The sequence below is a fragment of the Uloborus diversus genome, chromosome 7 (genome assembly GCF_026930045.1).
Source record: "Uloborus diversus isolate 005 chromosome 7, Udiv.v.3.1, whole genome shotgun sequence".
Classification (NCBI taxonomy): Eukaryota; Metazoa; Arthropoda; class Arachnida; order Araneae; family Uloboridae; genus Uloborus; species Uloborus diversus.
In genome coordinates this window covers 74776341-74804129 of record NC_072737.1, presented here as the reverse complement: position 1 = coordinate 74804129, position 27789 = coordinate 74776341, and the positions used below count along the sequence as shown (strand labels likewise).

The following is a 27789-nucleotide window of genomic DNA, read 5'->3' as shown; positions in this document are numbered from 1 at the left end:
TCTTCCTTCGATACTTCCTTTACTATGTAAAAGGAATAAAAAGGCCAAACTCTCGAGGCAATGGTGCCCCGGAAACTTTATAGTGACTATTTACTGTGCCACAACAACACTCTTCCCTGCTCTTTCTGATGCGAAACTTATGTACTTTCATCTATCCCATAACCCTGCACTGTAAAAAACGAGCTGATGTGTGCATCACATGATTTCCTTTTACTCCAATTTAATGTCATTAACTCATTATTGGCATTTTTAATGTGATTCAATAGTTTACTCTCTAAATATCACCAACAGTGGCCAAATTGAAACAAGACTTAACGAAAAAAAAAATTGAAAACAAAATCGCCAAATTTGTCACCAAGTTGGCCACAAAACTTGGCAACCAAAAGACTGGCAATATATCGCCAAGTGTCCGCCAAATTATAACACCACTTGAGCTTACATCGAAATTAACAATGATTTCAAAACAAAAAAGGGAGGTGCACAACTAGATCCTACTAGGAGTCTGAGTACCAAATTTCAACTTTCTAGGACATTCCGTTCTGGAGTTATGCGACATACATACACACATATGCACAGACGTCACGTGAAAACTCGTTGTGATTAACTCGGGGATCGTCAAAATGGATATTTCAGGTGTCTGTACGTTCCTAGGCATATATCCACGTGTGATCGGGTTGAAAAATAAACTCAATATTCATTCGGGGATGAGCAAAATTTAAATTAAGACCGATTTTTGAGTTAAAATGTTTTCGCGAATACAATAATTCCTTTTTTGTAAAAGGAACTAAAAAGTGTAACCTTACTCCGTAAATACGGTGGCAGCATTCTGCAATTTGTGTAACCCTATTTCGGCGGCTATATTCCTCCATAGCAATGCAGTAACTGAATTGATTAAACTGGTGTAACGTATGAGCGTTACTCCAGATTTATCGGTTAAGTTGTTACTATTGCTATGGAGGCAGCAAATCTAAAAGCACCGCTTTTACAGAGTAAGATTACCCATTTTTTTACAGTGTCGGGTAGATGGAAAAACTTAAGTTTTTTATTCTCCCTACTTTTTGAAGATTAAGTTTTAACATAATTTACACTTTTGAGTGTATTTTACATAAATTCAAAGCATGATTTAAAATTGTTTTTTTTTAATGATGATTTGACTTTTAAATGATTTCTGATTGGATTCAACGGGTCGCATGAGACATACAGGCCACACTTATTAAACTTCAAAACTGATTGTTAGTTGGTTGGTTCTATTTTATGGGGGGGGCGGTTTGACGTCAGAGCCTTAGTAGGCTTCTCTACGCCATGCGATTACCAGAGAGTAAAAAATAATAATAATAATAAAAAGAGTGAAAGTGTTCAGAGAGTAAAGGACATAAAACTTCTAGAAATTTGAAAAGCATTGCCGACATAAAGGCAAAACAATGCTTTAAATTTTGAATAAAAAGCCAAAAGAATAATATGCGAATTAATTTTGAGTAACGTACAAGCATTTATAGCGAAAAAAAAAACGAGGAGACGAAAACAAAAGTCATAAGGACGAGCACCAAGTTAAAACTGATTGCATATACTGCGATCATATGCTTACATCTAATTCATGCTGAAATAAATGGGGCGTTTCTATCAATTCCTAATCTCTGGGGTAAAAGAATACATGGTTGAGTAAGAGGAAACATGACCTTATTCGCTAATAAACATAAAGTCTAATTTTTCATACTCAGTTACCCCCAGACAGTGTCGTCTTGGGACCAATGCACAAACTTTATGACTCAATTCTTGCAAAAGAAAAGGGAAGGATCTAAAGTTAAAACAATAAAGAAATAAATTCTATTTTACTTCACCCCAATAGACTCTACTTTAGAAAAGTGCAAAAATAAGCACTGTAAATGTTAATATATTGATATGAAAGTTACAGCATTAGCTGTCGTCTTGGGCCCAATAAACAAACTTTATGACTCAATTCTTGCAAAAGAAAAGGGAAGGATCTAAAGTTGGAATAATAAAATTCTGTTTTACTTCACCTCAATAGACCTTACTTCTTTAGAAAAGTGTAAAAATAAGTACTGTAAACATTATTATATTGATATGAAAGTTACAGCATTAGTTGTAGTAACCATAAAAAGTAAAAATGTAAGCAAGAATATTAATAGTTATTACAGTCCAAACCCACAGTGATTTAACCGTTAAGCATTTTTTCGAATTCTGCTATACAATTATTGGCAATGGTTGTTGAATTTTTTCCGTGACGTAGCCAGGCTCTTGGAATGTGCTCCGCATACCCCGGTAAGCTCCCAACTCTGCGTCTAATATCGATTCTATTTAGCTCATGTCTATTGCAGAAAAACTTCATATCCTCCTCTCTTAGAATTTCATTAGGAAGTGGTTCATATATAGGTCTTAGCCGGTTTCCTGCAATGTCATTCTTGCACAAAAGTATATGAGACATGCGACCGTATGTTTCACCAATCCCATTGGATCTTTTTATCCCAGAACCAGGAACAAATCCAGTATATCCGGGAATGAAATGAGGCTCTATAGATCTGTGCGGGTTACAGAATGTTCCTTCCGGGACTTCGGGAAGCACTTCAACTGTCTCAACTACTGGATCTGTGCAGCAGTCATTATGAAGAGGATTTAATTCAGTCTCTACTGGCTTGATGTATTGATCTTGTGGTAGTTGACACAACCGGCTACCACCAATAGGATGATCAGATAGTTGCCTATGCGTGTAATGGCCATAGGTTTTTCCGTACTCAAACAGCCTCTGAGGACCGGTTTTTGGAGTACATCCAGTGTATCCGGGTAAAAAATAAGGATCTGATGGCTTTATATCTGGGAGTTTAGGTACAGAAGAATTTCGACTTTGCTTATTTTCAGCAACACAAAATATAGGATGAGGAGGACAATCGCATTCGTGTTTCATAACTGGATATTCCTTTGAGTGGCACTTTTTTAATACGATATTGAATTTTAGAAACTATCTAAACAGTAGTAGTATTCTAACACAAGTTATTATTCTTGAGCGATAATTACTTTATACTTTAAAACTTCTATATTATTTTTAAATAAAAATAAAATTTTAAACCTCTCAAACCAAATTTTATCAACAGCACCTACGTTGCCAATTCCAAAAATGTGATTTGAAAAGTTGAAAGCCTGAAAATACAAAATATGAATTACAGTGCAAACACAGGTGCAGAATAATCGAGGCCGTGTTGTTTGATGGACATTTTGGGAAATTCATAACGTGGCACATGGCAAATTGGCGAAAACGTTTCCTCACTGCTGAAAAAGCTGCTGCGAGTTTTCACTTTAAATTTTACTTTTGATTTTACATTTAATGGGTCTTCTCAGGTCATCTACTTGTTTTTTTTTTCTTCGGTGGATAATTTTTCATTATTAATGACCCTTTGGAGAAAGTCTTTTTTTTATGTAAATTTATCATGCTTAGTTTAAAAATTAAACATTAAATTTTAAATTTCAGCAATGTTTATTTTATCAGCGATCGAGAAGAAGACGCACTTTGTTATCATTAGCTTGAAGAAAAATATTGAAAAGGCGCCAAGTGTCCTACGTTATGATAAACCAGTAAACCAGAATTTTTACCAAAATAAAATGAACAATGTATAATTTGGGAATGATTCCAGTAATTGGAATCCAGGTGATCTTTTTCCTTCAGCACCAAGGCGAACATCAATGCTTGCGTGAGAATTACTTTTCCTTTGCAGACGTAAGGAGAAAGAAAGGAAATATCTAGTAGCATAGGAATAGGAATACTTTAAAACTACATAAGTAGTCTGACCTCCGATGATTTTTTTTTTTTTTTTTTGCAATGCCTTTAAATCAAAACCAATATATAGTCGGCATAAAATCAGTCATTTTAGATCGGAGCGCGTGTTTGAGAGGCTGTCTTTTTAGGCGAATTACAACGTTTGGGGAGTTTTCACTGTGAGCAATTATTAGCTCGAGCACATGAGTTTTTTTGTTAAATAAAATTTATTATCTTTGGCCAATTTAGAAAAACCCTAAACTTCTCTCTAAAGTACGAAAAAGTAAAGCGAATCACGCACACACATATATATATATATATTTTTTTTTTCTGTTCTCCTTCTCATTCAGACTAGACGAAATCGTCTAAACTGGTTGCTTGCCAGTTTTGGAGTAAATGTGGTCAGTCTATAAAAGAAGATGAATGGGTTACTAAAATTTTGTAGCCAAAAGTTTGACGGCTGCGTCAAACTACCAAGTATTGGAATATCCCTAAACTTTTCCCCTTTGAGAAGAGACCTTCGCCTGCATTGCGTCCTCCATAATGCTAATCCCAGCAAAACATAAATGTGAAAACGGCGTATGTCTCGGTTCAGATGAGATTCAGGAGAGTCCATAGAGTAAAGAAATTTACATCTATGGTAAAAAGGAGATGAAATTGAAGCCGGAACTATGGGATATATTGGTGCGATATGTTATGACAGAATAACATGCCCATTGTATGATACCATGGTCTCTTCGCGAGAATTTATTATAACGACAAAGCAGTTCAGTTGCGTAAGGCCCCTATATATACGAGCCGACGCATCAACTTAAGATCAGCCTTTTTGAATCGGAGCGCGTAATTGAGAGGTTGCCTTTTCTGGCGAGTTATCGCGTTTTTGATTGTTCACAGTAAGCAATTATTAGCGGCACGTGAATTTTTTGTTAAATAAAATATTATTTTCTGCAAATTTGGCGAAATCCGAAACTTTGCTGTGATAACCCTAGCAGTGCAACAATGAAAAATCCGATCCAAAATGGCTAACTTAAGCTGATGCGTCGGCCTATATATAAAGTGACTCTACTATATACGAGCCGACGCATCAGCTTAAGATCAGCCATTTTAGATCGGAGCGCGTATTTGAGTGGTTGTCTTTTCTGGTGAGTTATCGCGTTTGGTGATTTTTCACTGCGAGCAGTTATTAGCTGGACGTTAATTGTTCATTTAATAAAATATTATCTACGGCAAATTTGGCAAAACACGAAACTTTCCTGTGCTAAACCTAGCTCCGCGACTATGAAAATGCGATCCAAAATGGCTTAACTTAAGCTGATGCGCCGGCCTATTTATAAAGCGGCTCTAAATCGATCATTCGCTATTATGAGGATAGCATTATTAGTTTGAAAGAATGCAAAAGTGTACTAACGATAGGTATTGAGTAAAAAATGTTCGCCTCAAATAGATGGGTGGTACTTAGACATATGTGCAAATCAATTGTTTCGGTTTAAAAAAAACCACGAGCGTGTGTGTGTATGAATGCGCGTGTGTGTTTGTGTAGGCGCATGTGCGTGGATGTGCAACGTGAAAATCAATCAGTTTTTATTTTAACTCGAGCCCTAAATGCTTGGTATACAGCGCTTTAGCTGGCGATAGTCAAGATCAAGCAAAGTACTGTTCAACCACGGATTGCATGGAATTTTCAAATGTCCAGATAAGAAGAATCTATTTGAATAAGGGGGAAAAGTAAAAATTTGAATATTCCGCTCATTTGAATGAGATTCTGCTTCTGCAAAAGCTGACATCAGTAAAAAAAATAATAGATTCGTCCATTTCCGGCTGTAAAACGGATGTTTCTTTCCATACAATCCGTGGTCAGACAGTATCTATATAGCGTTTCTACAGTTGCGTAACTGCGTAAAACAAATGCTGAATTGATTTAAAGCTTCGGACAAATAAATACAAACACCTTAGCATTTATATCAGCATTCGAGGAAGGCCTGTATTTTCATAAGATGTATCTCTGAAGTACAAAACAGTCATTGACTTTCCGAACAACCGGACTTCACAACAACTTCTTGGCGATCACAATCTAAAAGTTTTCGTCATATTTGGTACCAAAAGTAAAAAACTTTTTTTACATATACATGGAGACACATGTTAGACAAACATGTAATATTTTAATACGTTTTATCAATATGATACAAACTTAAACGAAACATAATGTTCATGGATTCCGTAGTATTTTAAGCTTTGATGAGCAATTCAGAAATTTAGGGCAATATTTTCATCTTGTTTATTGCAATTTTTTTTAAATAAACTTTATTTCTCGAAGATTTTTTCATCTTTAGAGTGGTGCATAGATATGAAATTAAAAGCAGTTCGTCTCTATTGGTTTTTTGTGGGAGATCCAACTACATAATGAAATAGAACGAATAAAAACTTGGCCTTTCAAACTAAATCTGGTAAATAATTCTATTTAGCGAATGATTGAGTTGTTGCTATTATTGTTCAAATTTGTTCAAATATGCATTTATGTAGCACTAAAAAAACTAATTCTCAAGGTATAATATTGTTTATACTTTTACATCCTACGAAAATCTCTCTTATAGTTTATGATAATGGTATTAGGTAGTGTATAAATATGAATCCAAATTATTCTGAACTTTTATTTCAAAATCCTAACTAATTGTCTATGGAGTCCCTATTTGTAGTAACTACATGGAAGAATCGATGACAACTTTTAGTTCTTCTCCAGAGACTACTACCCACGGCAAACAAAAGGATAGCCGTTATTTGGACACTTTGATGTGTCTCTGGAGTCGTGTTTCCCATTAGTTTGACAACTCAGTTACAATCTTATTGGAAAACTTTCCTTGCGTTAAAGTAAAATCTCTGGAAAATCTAAATTAAGCGCATTAATGGAACATTAGAACTCATGTATCTCAGTTTCAAACATAGTTGAAATCTTTTATCGTGATTTAAAGGTTACAAAATACAACAAAAATATCTAAATATGCTTCTGAAAATGCATAACACCTATATTTATTTAAATTTATAACGAACGTGTTAATAGGTTATTAGCTATGTAAATATTTGTGGCGATAATATTTATTCATTTTTTCTTTTAGGGAAAAGTGTTGTATTTTGGGAAGTTTGTACCTTGAGGCACTGCTAATTTCTAAGAATCTATTTTTAGCAGCCATATTTTTGTAATCTCTAATTAGTAACCTTCACCACTAAATGCTACCATAGTAAAAATCAACATCAAATGAGTAAAATTGACGATTTTGGGGGAGAAAGAAAATATTAATACTCCAAAGAAAATATTTTCTTTATTTTTACTTCATTTTCTGTCTTTTTATTAGTAAATTTAATCACCTGAATTTTATTTTGTTATAAAATAGAAGTACTTAAAATATTTTGCGTATGAGAAAATAATTATAGTGCATCTAGATTGACCATTATTTTGGTTTTTCTTAAACCACGTGGTGGTTGTACCTTGGGACAGCCAAACATATTGCACCTCAGTACACGTTCCAAGGTTCAACATATGCATGGTTCTTAATAATTTAGATGTATTTAGGAGCATGAAACAATGTTCTAATCTTATGTAGTCTTTTCAAAACATTTAATGTTAGCTAATAATTCATTATTCATAATTCATAATTAATTATTTATGATTTAATTCAATACCAGGATTTTTTTTTTTTTGGTGACAAATTGGTTTAAGTATATGACTGTTTCCTGAATCCTGAAGACTTTTCCATAGTACAACAGGATGTGTTCCAAGGTACAATAGGATGTTGTACCTTGGGACTGCTTGGAACTTTTACTTTAAATTGCTGGAAATATTTTATTTTCAAACTGCTTGAATTTAAAAAAAAAATATTGCATAGAAATATGTTGAGGTATTTTAATGCGACTTTCAGCTTTTAAATTTGATGCAAATGATTGACGTTAAAAATTAAAATATGAAAATGTCCTAAGGTACAACACTCTCCCCTACTTATTTTCTTTACTGGGATATCACGAATCGCTTATTATCCTCGCATGATCAAAGATGATGTTGCTCTGATTTTTCAGACTGCCACTATGACGATAATAAGCTAACTCGTTGGTTTGATATTTATTAAGAGGACAAATTTTTTGTTGCCATTTTACATGTCAGTTCCGTTCATTCAAGGCTTATTTTAAGCAGATTTTACTTTCAAAAAAAGAGGGGGGTGTAAAATTACTTTTCAGGAAAACATCAACAGTGAATTTAAAAAGCAAGACTTGCTATTAATACAAAATTTCCAGATTACTAATTCCCAACATTTAAGATTGATAAGAAATAAAAATACCTAACGTTATGCACTGTAACTAATCTTTTTGATAAGTGTACTGGTCGATATTGGCCTTAAAATCTTTACCTTTATTTCCGCATTCTAATCCCATTTGTGTATTTATGGATATGCTTCGTATTATCTATTCCAGAAAATCACAGTCATAGTATGACGGGAGCAAATTCCTTTACCGTGGACAGGCAAATGGTAGTATCTGCAGAAATGAGTTTTTGATATATTTAAAGAAAACTAGTTTGAATAACTAACAGTTTTGAATTTAATACTTACAATAGAAAAATGTTTGAGTTAAAGCTTAACCTCGGAGAAATAGCGGATGACCTTGAAGCGGAAACATTTGTATCATTCTAGTAGGTATAATCAGTCAGGAAGCGCCAAATAGTACGGTGCACGTTCTCGCTGATCCTATCTATTACCAAAAAATTACAAATAACCTATTACAAATGATACAAATGAGGCCTCCACTTCCTAGTCTTCCGCCATCTCTCCGTGGTCTAGCTTTTGGAAATTTTTCACTTTTTTTTCAGCCGAAACCAAATAAACAAGCTTGTACAACAAAGCTAACGTATAATCGATTAAAAAAATTCAAAAAAGAGAAATTTTTACTTTACTCCCCTTTACATCTCCCCAGCATTATACATTCTACTACACTAAGACTTTTTTTTTTAAATATTGCAGCAGTGCTAACTTTGAACATACATTGCAACATTTCGAATTGTATTCATATAAAAAACAGATGGTTTTCAATTACATCCAACAAATTTTTCCCTCTCATAACTGGTCTGCTGGGAGCGCTGACTCCGGAGGTGCTGCGGTGCTTGAGCCAGGGGCGTGCAGGGGAGGACACCTGTTAGCCCAGGCCAGAGCCTGAAGGGGGCTCGAGATTTTTAAAGTGAGGGGTGAAAAATATGTAGGGACTTTGGGGTGAACAATATGAAGGGGGAGCCGTATAAGTCATTTGTGAAGATCCCAAAAATTTCTGTGCATACGACTGACACGAGCACAATCCAAAATACTTGTGGGGGGGGGCCGAGTACTCTCACCGCCAGTAAGCAGAAGAAAAGAGGAAATTATAATAAAAGGAAAAATAGTTTTCCTTAATAATTATATCCAATAACCTCCAGTTTAGAGATCTGCGGCGACAGAAAGCTACTTGGTTGTATTCCGCTGTAATAACAGTAAAGCCAAAAATTCTCATCCTTCTTTAAAATTACTTTCACTTATTCATTCATTAAATCAGTATTTTTACTCATTTACATGCTATATTTGTATTTTATGTATTTTTTTCTGAAAAATTTGAAAACGTTTCATGATTACTTCATTTAATATTTATTCAAAATACCGACTTTAGAAAACAATCCTGGAATTACCAAGAAATGCTTGAGAAAGTTTCTAAATAGCTTGATTGGTGTTATTCATTGCTGTTACGTAATCAAGATATTTTTAAGCGACTCATAATGGCAAGAGAGAATGGATTAAAAAAAAAACCAGTTTTTGTAGTTTTTGTCTTTTTTTTTTTTTTAAATTGTTGATTTACATTATTCACGTTCATGTGATGGGGGAGAATGAAAAGTAAAAAACCTTGCATCAACCCCGTTTGTGCATCATGCACCCCGTAATAACACGAAAAAAAAAACACACCAAAAATCCGTACGTGCATTCACTCATTATGATTCATTTTTGCATCATAACGAAACGAATCATTAGAAACGAATTTAATGTATTTTTTTTTCTTCATTTCTGTAAGTACTTTATACTGGTTCAAAGATATTCAAAGTTTTTACCCTACAAAAATATTAATCTTCGTACCTAAGGTGCAAAAACCTTCAATTTATTTTATTGTTTAAAAAATGTTAAGTACAAATTTGTATATGTTTAAATTTCTATATTTGTTTAAGAGGCGAAGAATGTGTGATTCCTATTCCGGGCTGATGAGTGCTAACAAACACGAAACTGCAGTCTTCGGATGGAATAATTGAGCTGTTGGTGTATTTTAAGTATTTCTGCCTTAGCCCTGGCTTAGGGCGGTAACTTACTACAAAATATAAGTTCAATATTTTTAATTTTTTTTTTTTTTTTTTTTTTTGTACTTGAAGATTGAAGAATCATTTTGTGGTAAAAACCTAAAGTAAAAGTTGATATTTTTCGTCAGGTATTTCTCAAAAAAAAAAAAAAAAAAAGAAGCAGGTGTTTGAACATCCCTACTGATTTTCAAAACCCGGCGCCACAGCTGCTCTGTATACTTTTAAAATTTCAACAAGACTTCCTCTCTTACCGAGTTCCCTAAACATTTCGAATAATGAGTTCTTTTATTCCATCAGATACTTTCCTTCGTATTTCCCCGGAAATATTATCCTTCCTACCTCTCGGGTGACACACCCTGAGTGTGAATTGCCGTGGGCAGGTATATAGTAGCAGGTACAAAAATGAGTTTTTGAAATATTCAAAAAACATGTTTTTGATTTTCCAGAAACGACAGTGAAGTATTGCAGATTAAAGTTCTATTTATATCTTATTTTCAAGGGAATCCAAATAAACATGTTTTTACAAGTAAACAAAAGTAAGACAAGTAATAATACTAAAAATTAATTTGAATTTTGACATCTTGAATTCAAATTATGTTTTTCGCAATCACAAGTGTGTGTATGTAGGCTTGTGTGTTTGTGTGTATGGGGATATGTGTGTAGGGGTATGTGTATGTGTGTGTAGGCATGTGTGTTTGTGTCTATGTGCAGGCATACGTGTGTGAGTAGATGTGTTTATGTGTGTGTATGTGGAGGGTGGTATGTATGTGTGTGTAGGCATATGTGTTTGTGTCTGTGTGCAGGCATGAATGTGTGAATAGTTTGTATGTGTGTATGTGTTTGTATGCATGTGTAGGTGTCTGTAATTGTATGTGTTTGTGTGTATATGTGTGTGCGTGTAATTGTTGTGTATGTATGCGCGTGTGTGTAGGACATGGATGCAACCTGGAGACGACTTTCGCTATAGGAGCAGCATCGTGAGGACCCGGTCGACGGTGATGGTGTGAAAATAAAATGATAGGACATAAAAACAGTCAAGTGAGAACAATAAGCAATCGTGATTGCTCAATAACAAAAATGCTAAATAATAACACTAATATTTTTCAAAAGTGTTAAGATAAAGCCGTAGGTAGCGGGCAGTTTCTGCAAGTTTTTAATCTTTAGCTTTATTGTACGATTTTGCTCACCTGTTTCTGCAGAACATAAAATAATAGATAAACGTCAAATTCCTACCATTCCATACTATTTTTAGTGTGTAGTCCAAAATGCAAAATCTCCAAATACCTCTAGCGATCATTGCAGCAGACACTGCCTTTTACCTATATATATATATATGTGTGTGTATATATATAAATATAAACACATGCACATTTAGTGTGTGTATGTATGCGTTGTGTGTATAGTTTTATACGTTAAATTCTTAAAATAACCATTTTCGATGCCAAAAAAAATTACTTGACTTAAAAAAGTTGTAGTAAAACATATCAGAATTCAAATTAAATCAACTATACTTGTTTTTCATTGAATGGGTATAGCAAATACCCAATAAGCAAATCCTGAGAGTCGAATAAATGTCTAAGAGAAGACTTGCAAACAAAATTACCTCTGAGCTCTTCATTCTAATTAAAAGCCCCAACAGCCTGATAGAGCCCTTCTCATTTATTACTGGTTCGCAACTCTCTCTTTTTACCAATAATTGCTTTTCGTATTTGCGCAAATCTCATTCTCTGGCGATTACGGTTTCTTGTAATTGAGGAAAATTATTTAAGTGCGAGTTTTCCATCTATTAGATATTATTTTCTTTTGATAAGGAAACTAAATAGGTATTTTCGCTAATGAATAATACGTAAACAATACCATAAGTGCAATGTAATTTAAAGATAATCTGTTTTCTTATTGGCTTGGTATACGTAGTTCCAAGAATCAGGAATGTTATCTATTTAATTGAAGAGCATGATACATGTACGTGCTGTAACTCTGACATAATTAGCATCAGTAAATGTATGTGTTTCTTATTTTTCAATAATTAAATATACCAATTTTGACGTCTTTTAAACGTTGAGAAAACTTTTTTTTTTTTTTTTTGCATAAATCGTTTTTTCAGAAGCAACCGGTTGAATAAAATGCATATTTCTTCATACTTGAAGATTGCTAATGCTATTTCATAACGAGGTTTAAGAAAACGATTGTCTTTTACAGTTAAAAATGTCTAATGTAAACACTATATATCTGTAAAAGGGAAAATCGGTTGCATTAAACATCTATTAAATGACTTTTTGATACATAAATTGCTTCTAGTGCAGTTGTTGCCAAAACACAAAAGAAAAACGAGAGTGGCTTAATAGTTTCCACCGTTTATGCACACCATATATTTAACTAAATCGTTTCTAAACATGCTCATTTCCCTAGCAGTAACTACAGCTTTGTTACATATTTGAAACAGTTACCCCCAAAAAATATATCCTAATATTTTAAATTATGTATGAAATTAAAATGAATTTTAATTTAAGACAATCTCACTCATGTAAACACATGCATTCTTATGATGTTATAAAGGCAGTCAACTTCGAATACTTCTTAATTTGAGGTTTTGTTAAAATAAAAAAAAATTGCCCGATAGCACGACAGAAAAGTGCATACGTTGCAACAAAAGTCTAGCTACATCTCCCATACTGTGGCATCAATACCATTCAGAGTTATCCCAGAAATAAAATGCGATACTTAAACAATTTAAAATTACACACAAAACACAGATGATCTTTCGTGTCACACACAGATGAGGCAATGAGAAGCAAAGGGATGTAAAACACGTTTAAAGATAAAGTCTTATGTAAGCTTTCATTGAAAAGTTTTTCTAAATCATGATGTCCTTGACATGACACCCCGAAGTCCCCCGCACCTACCATTTTCACGGTTCATCTGTTTTAGCTGTCGGGGAGTTCCAATCAATCATCATTATCATCATCATGTACAGCAGAACCTAGCAGGGCTACTAGTACTATATCTTGACCCAAGACAGAGGACAGGTTCATCTACCATTTGTGCTGGTCATCACCAATTTTTTAATTTTGCCACTTACATCCCTTTGCTTCTCACTGCCTCATATGATATTTTGCAGACGGATTTCAAGTGTCCTAGATGTTTATAAGGACGAAAACAGTCCGATAGGATTCTTGCAGTTTCTTAAGGGTGTCCGGGACACAAAAATCGTCAAATTTTGAATTTTTTTTTTTTTAAATTTGAAAAATTGCTCCGTTTTTTTCTGCTTAAGAAGACGTTTGAATCTTGTTTCTACCTTAAATAGAACAAAAGATATAGTTATTTTTGTTGCATGCATCTAACTAATGTGTACTTAACTTTAAAACTTTAAACGCGTTTTTCTCCATGATGCAATTTTTTCCGATTTCTTGCATTCAAACTCTTATAAGTCAGGAACCGATAGAGATAAAGTAATGAAACTTGGAGCATATCTTTTTCAAGCAGTTTACTTTAATTTTTATTCGGCGAATTTAAAAAAAACGTTTACTGCGAAAATTGATTTTTTTTTTTAAAAGTATCTTCGAATTTTTCGAAATTTTTCTTCAAATATTTTTTATTTTTTATTGAATCAATATTTTTAAAATCGCCGAATAAAAATTAAAGCTTAGATATTTGTGCATACTTTTTTGAAAAAAAAAATTGAAAATTGACCATTAATATTTTGAGTTATAGCAATTTAAAGCAACTCCACTTTTTTTGAAAAAACTAATTAAATTTAAATAAAAAAATAATTTTTTTTCATATTTATGGTATGATTTTGCTTATTAAATAAATGATGAATCAGTGCAAAAAATTTCAAAACTCTAAAGTACATAATAAAAAAATTTTCAAAATGTGTCCCGGACCCCCTTAAACTCGTTCTAAAATTAGTTCTAGTTCTTCTTAGTTACACAAAGTATGATGAGCATTTTAGAGAAGGAGTTCCACTTGTCAAATAAATTCTCCCTGCTAGGGGTAAGTGGATTCCCTTGTTATGGGGTAAGTGGGTCCTATCTTAAAAGCAACGTTTTCAAAATGAGAACCAATTATTTCTATACAAGAAATACAACATAATTGAGGAGACCTAGAAGGAATTGGTGATTCATCCGAAAAAAATTCAAAAGCTTGTGACTGTGTATTCGCGAACTAGCGTCAAAGAAAGCCGTAAAGTATTATTTAGTTCCAATTTTGGAAGACGATGATGCAAACAAAAATAATTTGCTTAATTTTCACCAAAGAATTTAGATGACATTTGTAAAACAAAAAGTGAACCCTCGCAGAACTGGCACTGATTCTTCTCGTATTTTGGCTTAATCGCTTTAAGGGGGTTGATTTTTGTCATCGTTTTTAATCAATGTTGCTTCAATCATTTGAAAGAAGAATTATTGAGCAATCACGATTGCTTATTGTTCTCATTTGACCATTTTTGGTGTCCGTGCCTTTTTCAACTTGGACCAGAAGCCTTTGCAGCACCACCGCCCACCGTCCTCTGCTGGCGGCGCGGCGCGGCGCGGCTGCTCCGGTTTTGAGCTATCCGCTTCTCCTTGTTGGAGGCGTCCATGTCCTACACACACGCACGTTCACACACATACACACACACGACTTCACACACATACACTCACACACACCTACGTGAATACACACAGGTCTATGCACACACACAACTATGCACAAGTAACCGCCCAGGAGGAGAGGCAGACTTGGGGGGGACAGGAGCCGTTTCTAGAAACAATAACTCCAATGAGTAGGGTCCTGTCTCAGTTCGTGATTGCGAAAAACATAATTTGAATTCAAAATTTCAGAATTCAAATTAATTTTCTTTCTTTTTATTATTATTATTTTTATCTAATTGTTTTCGTTTACGATTACTCCAAAAGAACCTTTCACGTAATTGAATTGCTGGCAAACGATCTGAAAAATCGCAATGATTTAAAATTGTTATCTTGCAAACTTCTATTTAGTAGTAAATAAACAAAAAATAAACTTGTTACTAATTTAAGCCAAGATTTTAAAGTGATTTTCAATTTTCGCTCTTGATTCTGCTTTTCCAAATAGAAAAAAAAATGGCAGTTAGTCATTTTAGGTTTTTGCTTGAAAATATCTGGATTCCAAACAAATCTACCTGATCGCAATTCTGAATCATATTAAGTGAAAAAAAAAAATATTTTTAGTTTTGAGTTAATATATGAGTTTGACAAATGTAAAATCTAAAAGGAAAGAACTGTCGAACGGTCACATTCATATTCTTTACTATTTTTTTTTTTTTTTTGCATATGTGTAAAAAAGTTTTTTTTCGAAGAAAATACAAACACAATTCTGTGGTTAAAACGAAGCAAGAAAGCTGTAAAAGTATCAGCGAAATCTTTGGGTTCACTATCGAAAATATAAAAAAAAAAATACAAGTAACCTTTAATATCACAAGTTAGCACTAGTTTGGCCATTCTTATTTTTCTGAAAAATTGGTGTCTTCATTTATTTGCTCTTGGTGATTGAGAAGTATTACTATAAAGAGACACGCTGCAGGCAAAAGCTTGAGAATCCACTAATGATCTTTCTAGAATATAGATTACAAACTTGGTATTGACCATACAAGATAAACCTGCTCATTTCATGTTGGGTACCCATAACTATTCATTGACCCCCGTTTTTAAAGTAAAATTTAGTTCCTAATTTGATGTAAAATAAATCTTAGAAATTTATCCTCAGTTTTAAGCCACTTGATGAAAAAACACTTTTTTAACACTAAAATTACGTAAAGCGTCAGTTTGATACAAGAAAACTTTTTTTGCTAACTACTCCTCTATACTTTCATAAAAATCTTAATCCTACATAAATCAGCTTTATTACTTCCTTTTACAAAAAAGGAAGTATTGCATTCGCGAAAAAATTTTCACTCAAAAATCGGCCTTAATTTCCATTTTGCTCGCCCCCGAATGAATATTGAATTTTTTTTCAACTCGACCACACGTGGATACATGCCTAAGAACGTATAGACACCTCCCATCCATTTTGAACATCCCCGAATTAATTACAACGAGTTTTCTCGTGACGTCCGTATGTACGTATATGTGCGTATGTGTGTATGTATCTCGCATAACTTAAGAACGGTATGTCCTAGAAAGTTGAAATTTGGCACATAGACTCCAAGTGGGTCTAGTTGTGCACCTTCTCTTTGGTTTGGATGTTCCAAAGAGGGTCTTTAACACCCTTTTGGGGTAAGATCATTGTTAATTTCAATGTAAACTCAAGTGGTGCTATAATTTGGCAAACACTTGGCAATATATCGTCAAGCTTTTGGTCGCCAAGTTTTGTCGCTAACTTGGTGACGAATTTGGCGGGTTTTTTTTAAATGTGGTTTCAATTTGGCCATATTTAGAGAGTTAACCATTAAATCACATTAGAAACTGCCAATATTGGGAAAATTTATCTGTATAAAACGTTTTCTTTGCTTCGGTTCGCAACAGACTTGGAATGAAAGTATTTAAAGTGGGTTTTTTTTTTTTTTTTTTGCTCACTCCGAGTCTTTATTATCTTTAAATTGGAGTAAAAGGAAGTTATGTGATGCACACATCAGCTCGTCTTAAATTATTTTTCCTAAATCAGCATGCTCTGTACTAATATAATGTTTTCAAGAAAATTTTCTTTCACTAAACCTAAGCAAAAGGGTTATACATAGAAATGCGTACAGCTGACATTTTGATCCCTTTAAGGAAAAAAGAAAATGCAAATACATGTAAAAGAACTAAAAAATGCCTCTTTGAACATACCGTTGCAAGAACTTGAAGCAATTATAATGTTGTCGTACATATAAGGGAGCATTAGCTGCTAGCTTCTGAAATGCAACTAAAACAGCGCTGGTTATTTTAAGGATGTTTTAATTTTTTTTAAACACGTAATTTCCTTATACACATATATCCTTCAAATCTCTCATCCTTAACATAAATTGTAATTTATTTAAAGGATGAAGAGCTCCGCCATCTTTCTAGGCATTTGAAGAATACCGTAATTCTAGTGTTTAAGTATGTATTTCACAGTTATTAAAACACTTTAAAAAATCTTGAAATTTTATGGTAAAAGTTACTGGCATCCATGTTGCCAGTAACTTTTACCGTTAAATTCTATTTTACTGTAAAATTTTACGGTATAAAAAACGAGATTTAAAACACACAAAATGCTGCCAGCAGGTTCGATCCTGGGATTTTCAGATTGGCTTACGTCTTTGTTGCCCACCGTACGAGTTGGAACTTATCAACTGAGGGGAAATACGGTGATATTGTGAGGCTCTGAGAAATTGAGTTCCGATTCTGACAATATTTACCTCTGTTTCGGTAAATAGGGAGGGTAAATTGGCGCTTGTGAGTGTAGAAACTTTCTTAATAGTTTTTTCAAAAATATTCCAACTAAAATCCGAGTCAATAACCCGTCTATTTTTCACTAAACTCCCCTAAAACAGGTAAACATAGTCAAGGTCACAGCTCAACTAACCAGAGCTGCACTATATTTGCTTCACACTGTAAGTCAAATGGTGCATAAACTGGTGCTTTAATCGTTTAATTTTTCGGTATAATTAATATAAATTTTTTCTGTACTGTAAAAACTCCATTTTACAGTAATATTTACCATAAATGTTTCCTGAATTTTTAACACTGCGCAGAGAATTCAAGGATCATTGTTTCGTTTACTGACTGTAATAATAATTCCAAGTTATATAAAAAAATAACAAGTATAAAAGGAAAAACTCAAAGTCACGTTATTAGAGGATTAACTCTGAACCAACAAACACGTTAATTATAATTTTTTTTTTTGCGTGAAATGATATTTGAGTGCTAATCCAGCTCTTGACTTGACTCGCTTCTTCACCTTCTAGTGCTGATCATCTAACCCATCAAGCGTGAATCGCTACTCCACTCTTTTAACAAGATGCATAACAAGGTTTTCGTGGATCGCTAACTTCATCTCCTTCAAAGAGCTCCCAGCTATGAGTACTTCTCGCTCTTCCGGTCCACGGAGAGCATCAGATAAATATGGAGCATTGCTGAAAATAAAAATAGAAGGAGGGAATTAATGTTTCGTTCGCAAAAATTTGGTTAGGTGGAGTTGTGTGGTTAGAGTCAACGTGAAAACTGCTGTAACGTGGCATAAATATCAAATTAAAATTAACACATTTTTAGCCGTAATATTTTATGCAGGGTTGAAACATTTTATAATAAAGAATTTTTAATTTTTCGTTAAGCATTTAAGACATATCGCAACCCGGCAAAGAAAGTGATACAACTCTAAATTTGTTGAAAACGATCTAACTATTTATTTAAAATCTATAACGGGGTGGTTTCCAAAATTTCTAAAGTATTTTTTTTTTTTTTTTTTGAAAGAGCATGCTTAAAAAACATAGGAATTGACCATTTTTTAAGTAATTTCACAAAGTTAAATATTTTTAAAAAATGTTTTAATTACTGCGAAGATTCAAATTCAATTTTTACGCTTCTGCCAAGACATCACAAGTGATGATATACCATTCACTGATGCCATTAGCGCAGAGCGCAATATTTAATTCGCAGCTCTACTCATATGGACTAGCAACGACATAGTTGATAGCAAGCGTAGAGCACAATATTTAATTCGCTTCAGAATAATCATATCGTGGAAAGGCAATAGACAGCAAGCGTAAGCATTTTTCGCCAGTGGAGTATACGCCAAAGCTCATCATTTGTGACGTCATAAAGACCATGCCTTGTTTTAAAAATCAGACATTTTAAAAGAATAATTAAAATTAAACGTTTTGAAAATTCAAGATTTTTCTCGCTCTAAGTTTTTTGAGCAATCACGACTGCTTATTGTTCTCATTTGACCGTTCTGATGTTCCTATGATTTTATTTTCCCACCGCCTCCCTCTGCTGCACCACCGTCGACCGGCCTCACGATGCTGTTCCTCTAGTGAAAACCGCGTCCAAGTTACCTCCAAATCCACGATACACACACATACATACACAAATACACACACACACATACACAAATACACACACACATACACACACTCATGGATGCATACAGACACAAACACACACGCCTACATACACACACACTTGTGATTGCGAAAAACATAATTTGAATTAAAAATGCCATAGTTCAATTTAATTTATCTTTTTTTTTTTTTTTTGCTCATTCTTCATTCATTTTGCTTATTTCAACTTCATTGACTAAAAGTAGTGCTTTTTACTGATGGAAACAGCCCCATTTTGAATGTTTCGTCAGCATTAAACGCATATCGAAGCCCGGAAAAGAAAGTGACACAACTCAAAATGTGGGGAAAACGCACTAACTATAGTTAGCTTATATGACTAGTGAATAGGGGTGTGAAATCGACATAATCAATAGTGACGCATCATTAAAATTTCATATTTCAGAAGATGTATTTTTTTAACCTAAGGTATATGCATTATTGATTTATACAACAAATACTGACCGGTACTTATTGCAATATAATTTTTTTGCTCTCATTGAAATGTATTTGAGACTAAATCGGTTAAAACTATTATTACATAAAACCTTGGTTTTTCTCCACTGCTGGTTCTTCGAGTAGTGTCTTTTTCTTTGCAGGAACATGATACTACTATTTAAAAGCAACCAATGTCTGAAAAATAGTACGAGACTTAAGAGTTGTCGATGTTCTTTTTTTATATTTAATAATGCATTTATTCTGCCTAAAGCTGGTGCTGTTTGATAGCAAAATGAAATTATTTTTTCATCGCTTATGAGTGCTCAAGCTTATGTAGCGCATAGCTTTTATAGTAATTTTAAAAGAGAATCTAACACTCTATATATGCATGTAACTGAAACTTTTATCTAAATTTTCACTCACTTCCAGTGCTCGAATTCATTTGAAATATGATACGCGATCTTATACCTGGTGACAGTGCAATATTCTGTAATTAAATAACCATCCGATGTGGTGACTTTTTGACAGCTGAGGTTATATTGTATTACTTAATTTGAGACATAGTTATAAGAGGTCGGAATATGTGTGTGTATAACAGATGCAAAGTATGAAATGTTCTGCACTCTGCTTTTTCTTTTGCGTAAGTAAATTTACAATCTTTGTATTGGTATTGTTAGATATGATGTGGCAACGTATAACTCCATGCTGCCGCAAAGTCACGCCATTCAGCGTTAATTAATTTCGTTAGTATAATTTAATTTTAAGCAACATTTTCGCATAAATTCCTTATGCACAGAAAAAAAAGTCATACTTTTTTTGCACTATTTACATCGCATCAAGAGAAGACGTGTTTATGCTCTTGCATTAAAAAAGAATGTTAAAATTTTCCACTGTAACTTAAAGATGAATTTCATTTGTTCAATTGTTTGAAACTAATTTCAGACTTAAATGTAGGTGAGCCTTCAATTAGAAACTGCGGTCATTGTTGAACACTATACCTGCATCAAAACTTTCATTCCACCGTTGTGTGCACACAAATGTGCGTACGACATACCTAACTGCACGTACAGGCATACGTTCGCCCACGCATACAGACGTCACGAGAAAAATCGTGATTATTTACACAGGAACTAGAAAGTCACCCGTCAAGGTATGACGGGTGAAAATCGCTACTACTCTTCTACATTTTAACGATGCACTTACCTGTTTGGATTAAAATTTCAACTATCAAAATATCATCAAACTCTATTGGATTAACCCTAAACTCCAGTAGGTAGCGCACATTGCCAACCACTTTTTCGTTTCTTAACTCTCCTAAAATGACGATTCTACCAGTAAAACATTTAAGTGACCGGATCCAGTTCAGCCTTGTCGCAATAAAGCCTTTCCCTGCATGTCAAACATTAGCAAAACGTTATTATCAAATTATCATGCCGTGGCGCGAGTTTCATTCAAAATTCACACTGACTGTTAATGTGTTTAGAGGTACGTACATAAGTTCCATAAACGAAGAGAAAAGACTACACAAAATTCATTCGGGAATGAATGACTCTTAAATTTAGGCCAAAATTTGCGAACTTTTTAAAGTGCATAAAAAAGTAAAACAGAATCAACGATTCGTAAAATACCGGCATCTTATGAAGTTTAATAGTAGTTCATTTGGAATAGTTTCTTAACATTTTGAAGTGTTTACAGAATTTCTAAAATATAGTCCTAATTATAATATTAATTACAAAAACCTCAACGTCATCATTTAATGTCTTGTGCGCTAACGTTTACAAGCAAATTTAAATGGGGAAAACTAGTATGCATTTTTACTTTCGTATCTCATTAAAATTAATTGACAATTTGCTTGATTTTTGTTGGGTAGGTTTAATGATTAAAAGCAGTACTGAAATATGTGTGTATGAAAGCTTTGATGCAAATTGCAATTATTGAGTATTTTAACTTAATAACTTGTTTAAAACCCTTTTCATTTATTGAGGATTTTAAATGTATCAATTTAATGATAATTACCAACATGGACGTTTAATAGTATGATGGCCCATTAACAGGGCGACGATTTTTTTTAAATTGTTAAAAAATATGTGTCTCATTTATTACGTCGTTAGCAAAAAAAAAAAAAAACACGAAACAATATTTGATAAAAGAGTTATAAATTGAGGGAAAAAAAGTTATTTAAAAAAAAATACTAATATTTTTATAATTTACCCACAACGATTCTTGTTAAATTGACAACAGAAACATTAAAAAAAATTACCATTAAAAATAATTTATGCAGAAAACAACAAATATTTACAATAATTAGTACTGGTTTCTTAAAATAAGTTAAGCTGTTGTTCTCATCAGTTTTTAATCATAAACCACAATGTTGATTTTTCTTTCCTCTTTTGTGAATTCTTCATAAATATTTTCTCTTATTAATATATATTAGCTGATCCGTATGGACAATTCGCACTCGACAGAAGGAACTCAAAATCCCGATTTTTCATTTTGAATATAATAGCAGAAAAGTTTTTACTGATAAAGGTGAAAAAATCTTTCAAATGATCTTTCACTTTTGAAGTTGGATGAAGTTGTAAGAAAGCTATAGTCTCCTCCCCCCTCCCCACCGCAAAGAAAAGGACCTTTGAGAAATATTATACATAATTCTGGGATTTCCGATTGTAAATAAACGTTTTTCCTTCCTGATTTCAATGAAGCACAACTGTGGCTTAGAATCATGCCACCAATGGATAAAAATTATACATTCATAGACACTAAAACCGATTTTCAGGTATGGAAAATTAGTCCATCAAAAACTACATTTTCTGCCCTATGATCAATTTAATGACCTTCACGTGAATGAGGTAATATGTATCTATCTCGGGTTGCTATACACTAAAGCAGTGCGCAATAAAGCAACAAAATAAATTGATATCGACGCCTCTATTTTGTTAAAGTATCTTAAAAAATTATATTGCGGTTTAACATGCTGAAACTAATGCTTCTTTTCCTGATTTTAACAACAGCAGAACTGTAACTTAGAACCCTGTAATCAGTTGGGATTATACATTCATGGAAATTTGGATTAGAATTCTGCTGAAGAAAGTAAGTCATCAAAACGGTATTTATCGAGCCATGGTAATTCGAACTAAGGTTTCTAATCCCGTGCCGAATTCAGTCCCATGGAATTTCGGAATTGGAACGAGTCAGTCCAACGGAATTGACTTTAAACTTCTAAAAGTTAAATTTTAGAGTCAAATAGAAAAAGGTGTATTTTTTAGGAAAACAGTTTTTTGTTACTTGAATTAGTACTCTTCTTGAATTCCGCACACCATTTGTATAGTATTGCAAAGTCACATATCAATTCAAATAAACCAAAATACTTTCAAGGACTTCCCACTATTGCGCCAGCTTAAACAGAGAAGCGACCGAAATTTTCAAACCTCCCCACAATTTCAACAAACGGGAAGAAGGAATTCAGATAAACAAACTCTGGCATGCTGCACTTAGACGGATTGTCCCGAGAGATACTTTTAGCCACCCAAAAACAGCCGCGGACGTCCAGAAGCCAATCCCCAACCAGAATGAAGAGGGCTGAAGTTTCAGCCAACCAGAAACAAGGACGAACGTCCATCAGCCATTCCTGGCCCAAAACGAAGGGAGAGCTAGCTCTTCCCACATAAATAATGACAACACTTTGAAATCTGCATCAGTTGCTAAGAAGTCGCTTCCTCGGAAGCTTTGACCACGTAAACACTGAAAATGGCCGCCGCAGATGCGGTCAAAACGTTTGGGGAAACAACACTCAGACCACGGCACAGCAGCCCGGAATCTCACAACAACATTGATGTCGACGTGATTTGAGTATTGCTGTATCCGATATAATTTGCATTGAGAATACCCATCCTTGTTGCTGCATTAACTTTGGTCATTGAATAAGTGCATTGGATTGAATATAGCATGGAGAGAACACTGTGATTGGTTCGGGATTCTACAAATAAAACTACTAATATGTGCAGTTTCCCTATACTATTCTCCGAAAGCGGTGAAAATATTCTATAAAATTATGCACAGTGGAGTGTCTAATCTGAACACTCATGGGAGCAAATAAAAGTGTTCAGATTATGGGGGTGTTACCATTAAAGTATATAATGCAGTTATTTCATAGAATACCTAGTTATTCCATGAAATAATTGATCGTGTCCGTTAAAGTGTGTAATAAGTTATCAATTTGGCACTTTAACTAATTATTCTATGAAATAACTAGGTATTCTATAAATTACCTAATGAGAGACAGTTAAAGTGTAAAATAAACAATTTATTTAAAATGAAATAACTAAGTATTATATAAATAAGCTAATGATAGACAATTAAAATGAAAAAGAAGCAATTGATCTAATTTATGCAGCGTATAAATGGTTTTTATGGAAACGTACCATAAAATCATTTGTTACAACAAGGATAACTGAAATGACACTTGGAATTACAAAGAACATTATTTCTAAAACAGAAACATTTTTTGTTAACACACTGGATTGACACTTATGGCCTGGAATAGTTCATAAATGCAGTATGAGTGGAAGGTAAATGTATCTGTCGTGCAAGATGTATGACGTAGATTATTTTACACTTTAATGGGCTGCAGATCGTTATTCTATGAAATAACTAGTTAAACCCTGAAATACAAGAGAATGTTACACTTTAACGGGCACGATCAGTTATTCCATGAAATAACTAGGTATTCTATAAAATAACGGATTTTATACTTTAACGATAACAGGGGTATGGATATATTTATGTATAGATATTCTATTGCGTCAAAGGACTATGTTCAGTACTTTGCCTAGTGAACTATACCAGTTACTGAGATAGAGGTGCTTAATTTTAGATTTGTGGCTAGTGCTTTGGCTAATTCTTCTCAGTAGGACCTAATCTCTTGAATTTATCTATTAATTTAAAAAGTTTTCCGTAACACTCAATAATAAAATATTATGCTATAGCTTCCGATACAATACCTGGAAAAAAAATAGTTTTTAATCTGTTTTTGCATTGTGCATTCCAAGCAAAGTACGTGCTGTCATCCAATTTTTTAATAAAAAAATTTTCTCAGTCATTCTCAAACAAATATTGCTTGAAGGTAATCGAACTTTAAAGGTCTTTAATACTATTTGATACAAAGGTCATGTTTTTGAAATATAGTTCAGTGCTAGAAAAATTACGCTCATATTGCTCAGATGAATGATTTTTGTAATGCAATAATATGCAGGAAAAGAATTTGTATTCTTCCCCTTAATGCCCTTTGATCACGGTGATAAAATTGTGAATGTATTTCAAGCTTTCCAATTTGATTCATAGAAATTCCCGAGTACCGATTCAAAACTTGTTCAAAGGTACAGGAAAGAGGTAATAATTGAACGGGGGTTAAAAATAGCGTTCATAATACTGGGGCGTTCATAATACTGGGATGTTCATATAATAGGTCGTTCAGAGTACAGAGAGAAGAGCCTATAATAAGTTTATTGAGTTTCGGCGGGACCGTTCAAATGTGTTCAGAGTGTTGGGATGTTCAAATTAGAGAGTATTCAGATAGAGTCCACTGTATTGCTTATGAAGTTTGATAAAGCATTGAAAAAGTTATATCGTTGTTACAAAAAACACCATTGAGAAATAATGTAAGATCATGGGCTGAATTCTGTCATTTTTGTTTTATGCTGCCAAAGGTAGCGGTTGCGATTTATTTGCCGTTGTGAATTGCATATAAATTAACCTGATATTTCAACATGAATAATTTAAAATGCACTCGCCACGTCAACATGTAATCCCACTCTCACTTGTGAGTAAATCAGGCGATTCTACACCCCTGACCATTGTTGTTCCTTTTATATGGTAACAGTTAATTAAAAAATTCTGAAAAAGTAAACTGAAATGTATGTATATTTTTTACTTTTAGAAGCACGTGTCTGAAATTCTTTATTACAAAAACCTTTATGTGATAGAAACAAATTCAATGTTTTCTTTTTTCTTTAAAAAAAAAATTAAACTTTTTTTTGCCGTATACTTGTTTTTAATAAAATAGCTAAATTTAGAAATGTACATAGTTTTACCAGCAACAAAAAAGTCTTTTGAAAAGAAACTCTGCGTTTTAAATAGTTTCGTGGGGCAATAGTAATTAGTAAATTTTGTTTCCGTAAAAAATGGTAATCAGCTCCTATTTCCAAAATGTCCCATATACTTTCATTTTAATAAAGAATTTTAAAGTAATGAATACTTGCAACTTGCGACATCTCTTTTTAAATTATTCTGCATGTGGTTGGAATTTCAAAATATAGTTTAAATTTACTGCTGTCTAATTATACCTTTCATCACCGCGACTTTTTAACTTTTGAGAGTAAAAATTGAAATATAGAAGCTACTTTTGTAAACAAGAGAATCAATTATGCAAAAAAAAATTGAAGTTTCATTCGTAAGAGGAAAATTAATGAGACCTCTGAACTAATGAAAGATTTTTTTTTAGAAGAAAAAAATCAGCCAATTCCAACGCGAAAAGCTAATGTGATGTTATCAAGCAAATTAACCCCAGAAAATAATGTCACATTTTCCATTATCAGAATTGATAAAAACGAAAATATTATTGCAGATTGTTTTCAGCAAAATTATGATATATGTCTATTTATTCAGCATAAGTATTCTTTTAACTAGTGGTTTTTATTTCGCAAATTATTTATCGTTTTAAGATATTTTTTTAGCAGAAAACTGAAGTACGAAAAAATAATAATAATGCTAAATTAAAATAAGATAAGCCAAAAAAAATTGTTGTTTTTGAAACTAAGATTAATTAGATGTGGTTTACGTGATGTATTTGAGTGTTTTTATTGTATGGTATTGTATTAGTTATTTTACAAATCATTTTTTATTTGCGCTAATGAGGTAGATAAAAACTCGCTCTGCTGATTAACAACGAAGAACTGCGGATATACTTCGGGATGCGTCTCATTTTACCCATAACTGGCGAGGTAGGGTAGTTTGCACCCCAAAAGAACTAATTTTTCATTCAAAAGTTTTTTAATGTATGGCTTTATGTGTATTTAAATATTTGGGTGACAAAATAACACGAATATCTATAAAATAAGAGAAAGCTTTATTTATAAGGAACTTGACCACCCTTAGATTTTAGGTCATTGCTCTTTCATCTTTCTTTGTTTTCGTTCGCAGCATATTAGTACATTTTGTGTATGATGTTGTGTGCCTTGACTCAATATTATTTTAACGCCTCAAATAATTGAATGGGTGACGAGAAAAACGTTGTTAGTTGGTTTTCAACATTTTTTTTTCAGAGTAAAAATGATGAATATAGTTCAGACAATGAAACATCTGTGTTTTTAGTTCATTTACACGCTCGGAGAATGTACTAGTTGGCATTGGCCTTGTAAATAAAGTGTTCAAACTTTATGGAAGAATGTTGTGTGCTGCAAACCTGCCTCGGGGCTTCCTTGCAATAGGAATTAGTAGGTAATTAAATGGAAAAACGTAGGTACATTAGGAACATTAGTAGGTAATCAAATGAAATGGATGTTATGTTGTATGTTGCTCTCCGTGGCTTTTTTAATGCATTTCACTAAGCAGATTTGTTTTTTGGCTTTAGTGGAAAGTCCTTGTTTTCATCATGCAACTTTTTTTTTCTCCACCACCCATTCAATTAGCTGATTCCGTTACCGAGTAACCAGCGGATTGCATTCCAAAAATATGGACATTTTCAGTCATTATTAGGGTTTTGTAAGCTTATGCAACTCCAATGGCTGAAGTTGAATGACTGACACGCCTTACCCTTCATCACTATGATGAAGACATGATTGCTAGTTGACACAAGTGTTTTGCTTCTTGATGGGAAAGGACCATGATTTTTTCATCGGTTTCCGTATTACTTATATGTCAGTTACTGTACTAATTCAGTTGTTTTATGCAGGGATACAGGGTGTTCCATTTTAACTGGCAAAGACCTCTATTTTGACAACCGTTAGTCCCAGATGCGAAAATGTTTAATATCGGATGCAGAGTTAGGATATTAGAAGTTAGAAGCAAAAACAAAAATGAGTCAAAAAATACAAAATTTAACATTTTATACGGACCCTGCGTCCTCTAATTTATATTTAGAGAAATAATCTCCACTGAAAGATATTACTAACACAAAAAACTTGACTCTTGTGCGACTAAAACTTAAGAACATATTCGAGTTCA

General features: G+C 33.3%; 1 protein-coding gene across 1 annotated transcript; it reads right to left on the bottom strand.

The window, feature by feature from the left end:
• Positions 1 to 2173: 2173 nt before the first annotated feature.
• On the bottom strand, positions 2174 to 2920 carry LOC129226743 (protein FAM166B-like). Its single transcript, XM_054861373.1, has one exon. The coding sequence runs from the start codon at positions 2918 to 2920 to the stop codon at positions 2174 to 2176; it is 747 nt and encodes a 248-aa protein (XP_054717348.1).
• Positions 2921 to 27789: the final 24869 nt, after the last annotated feature.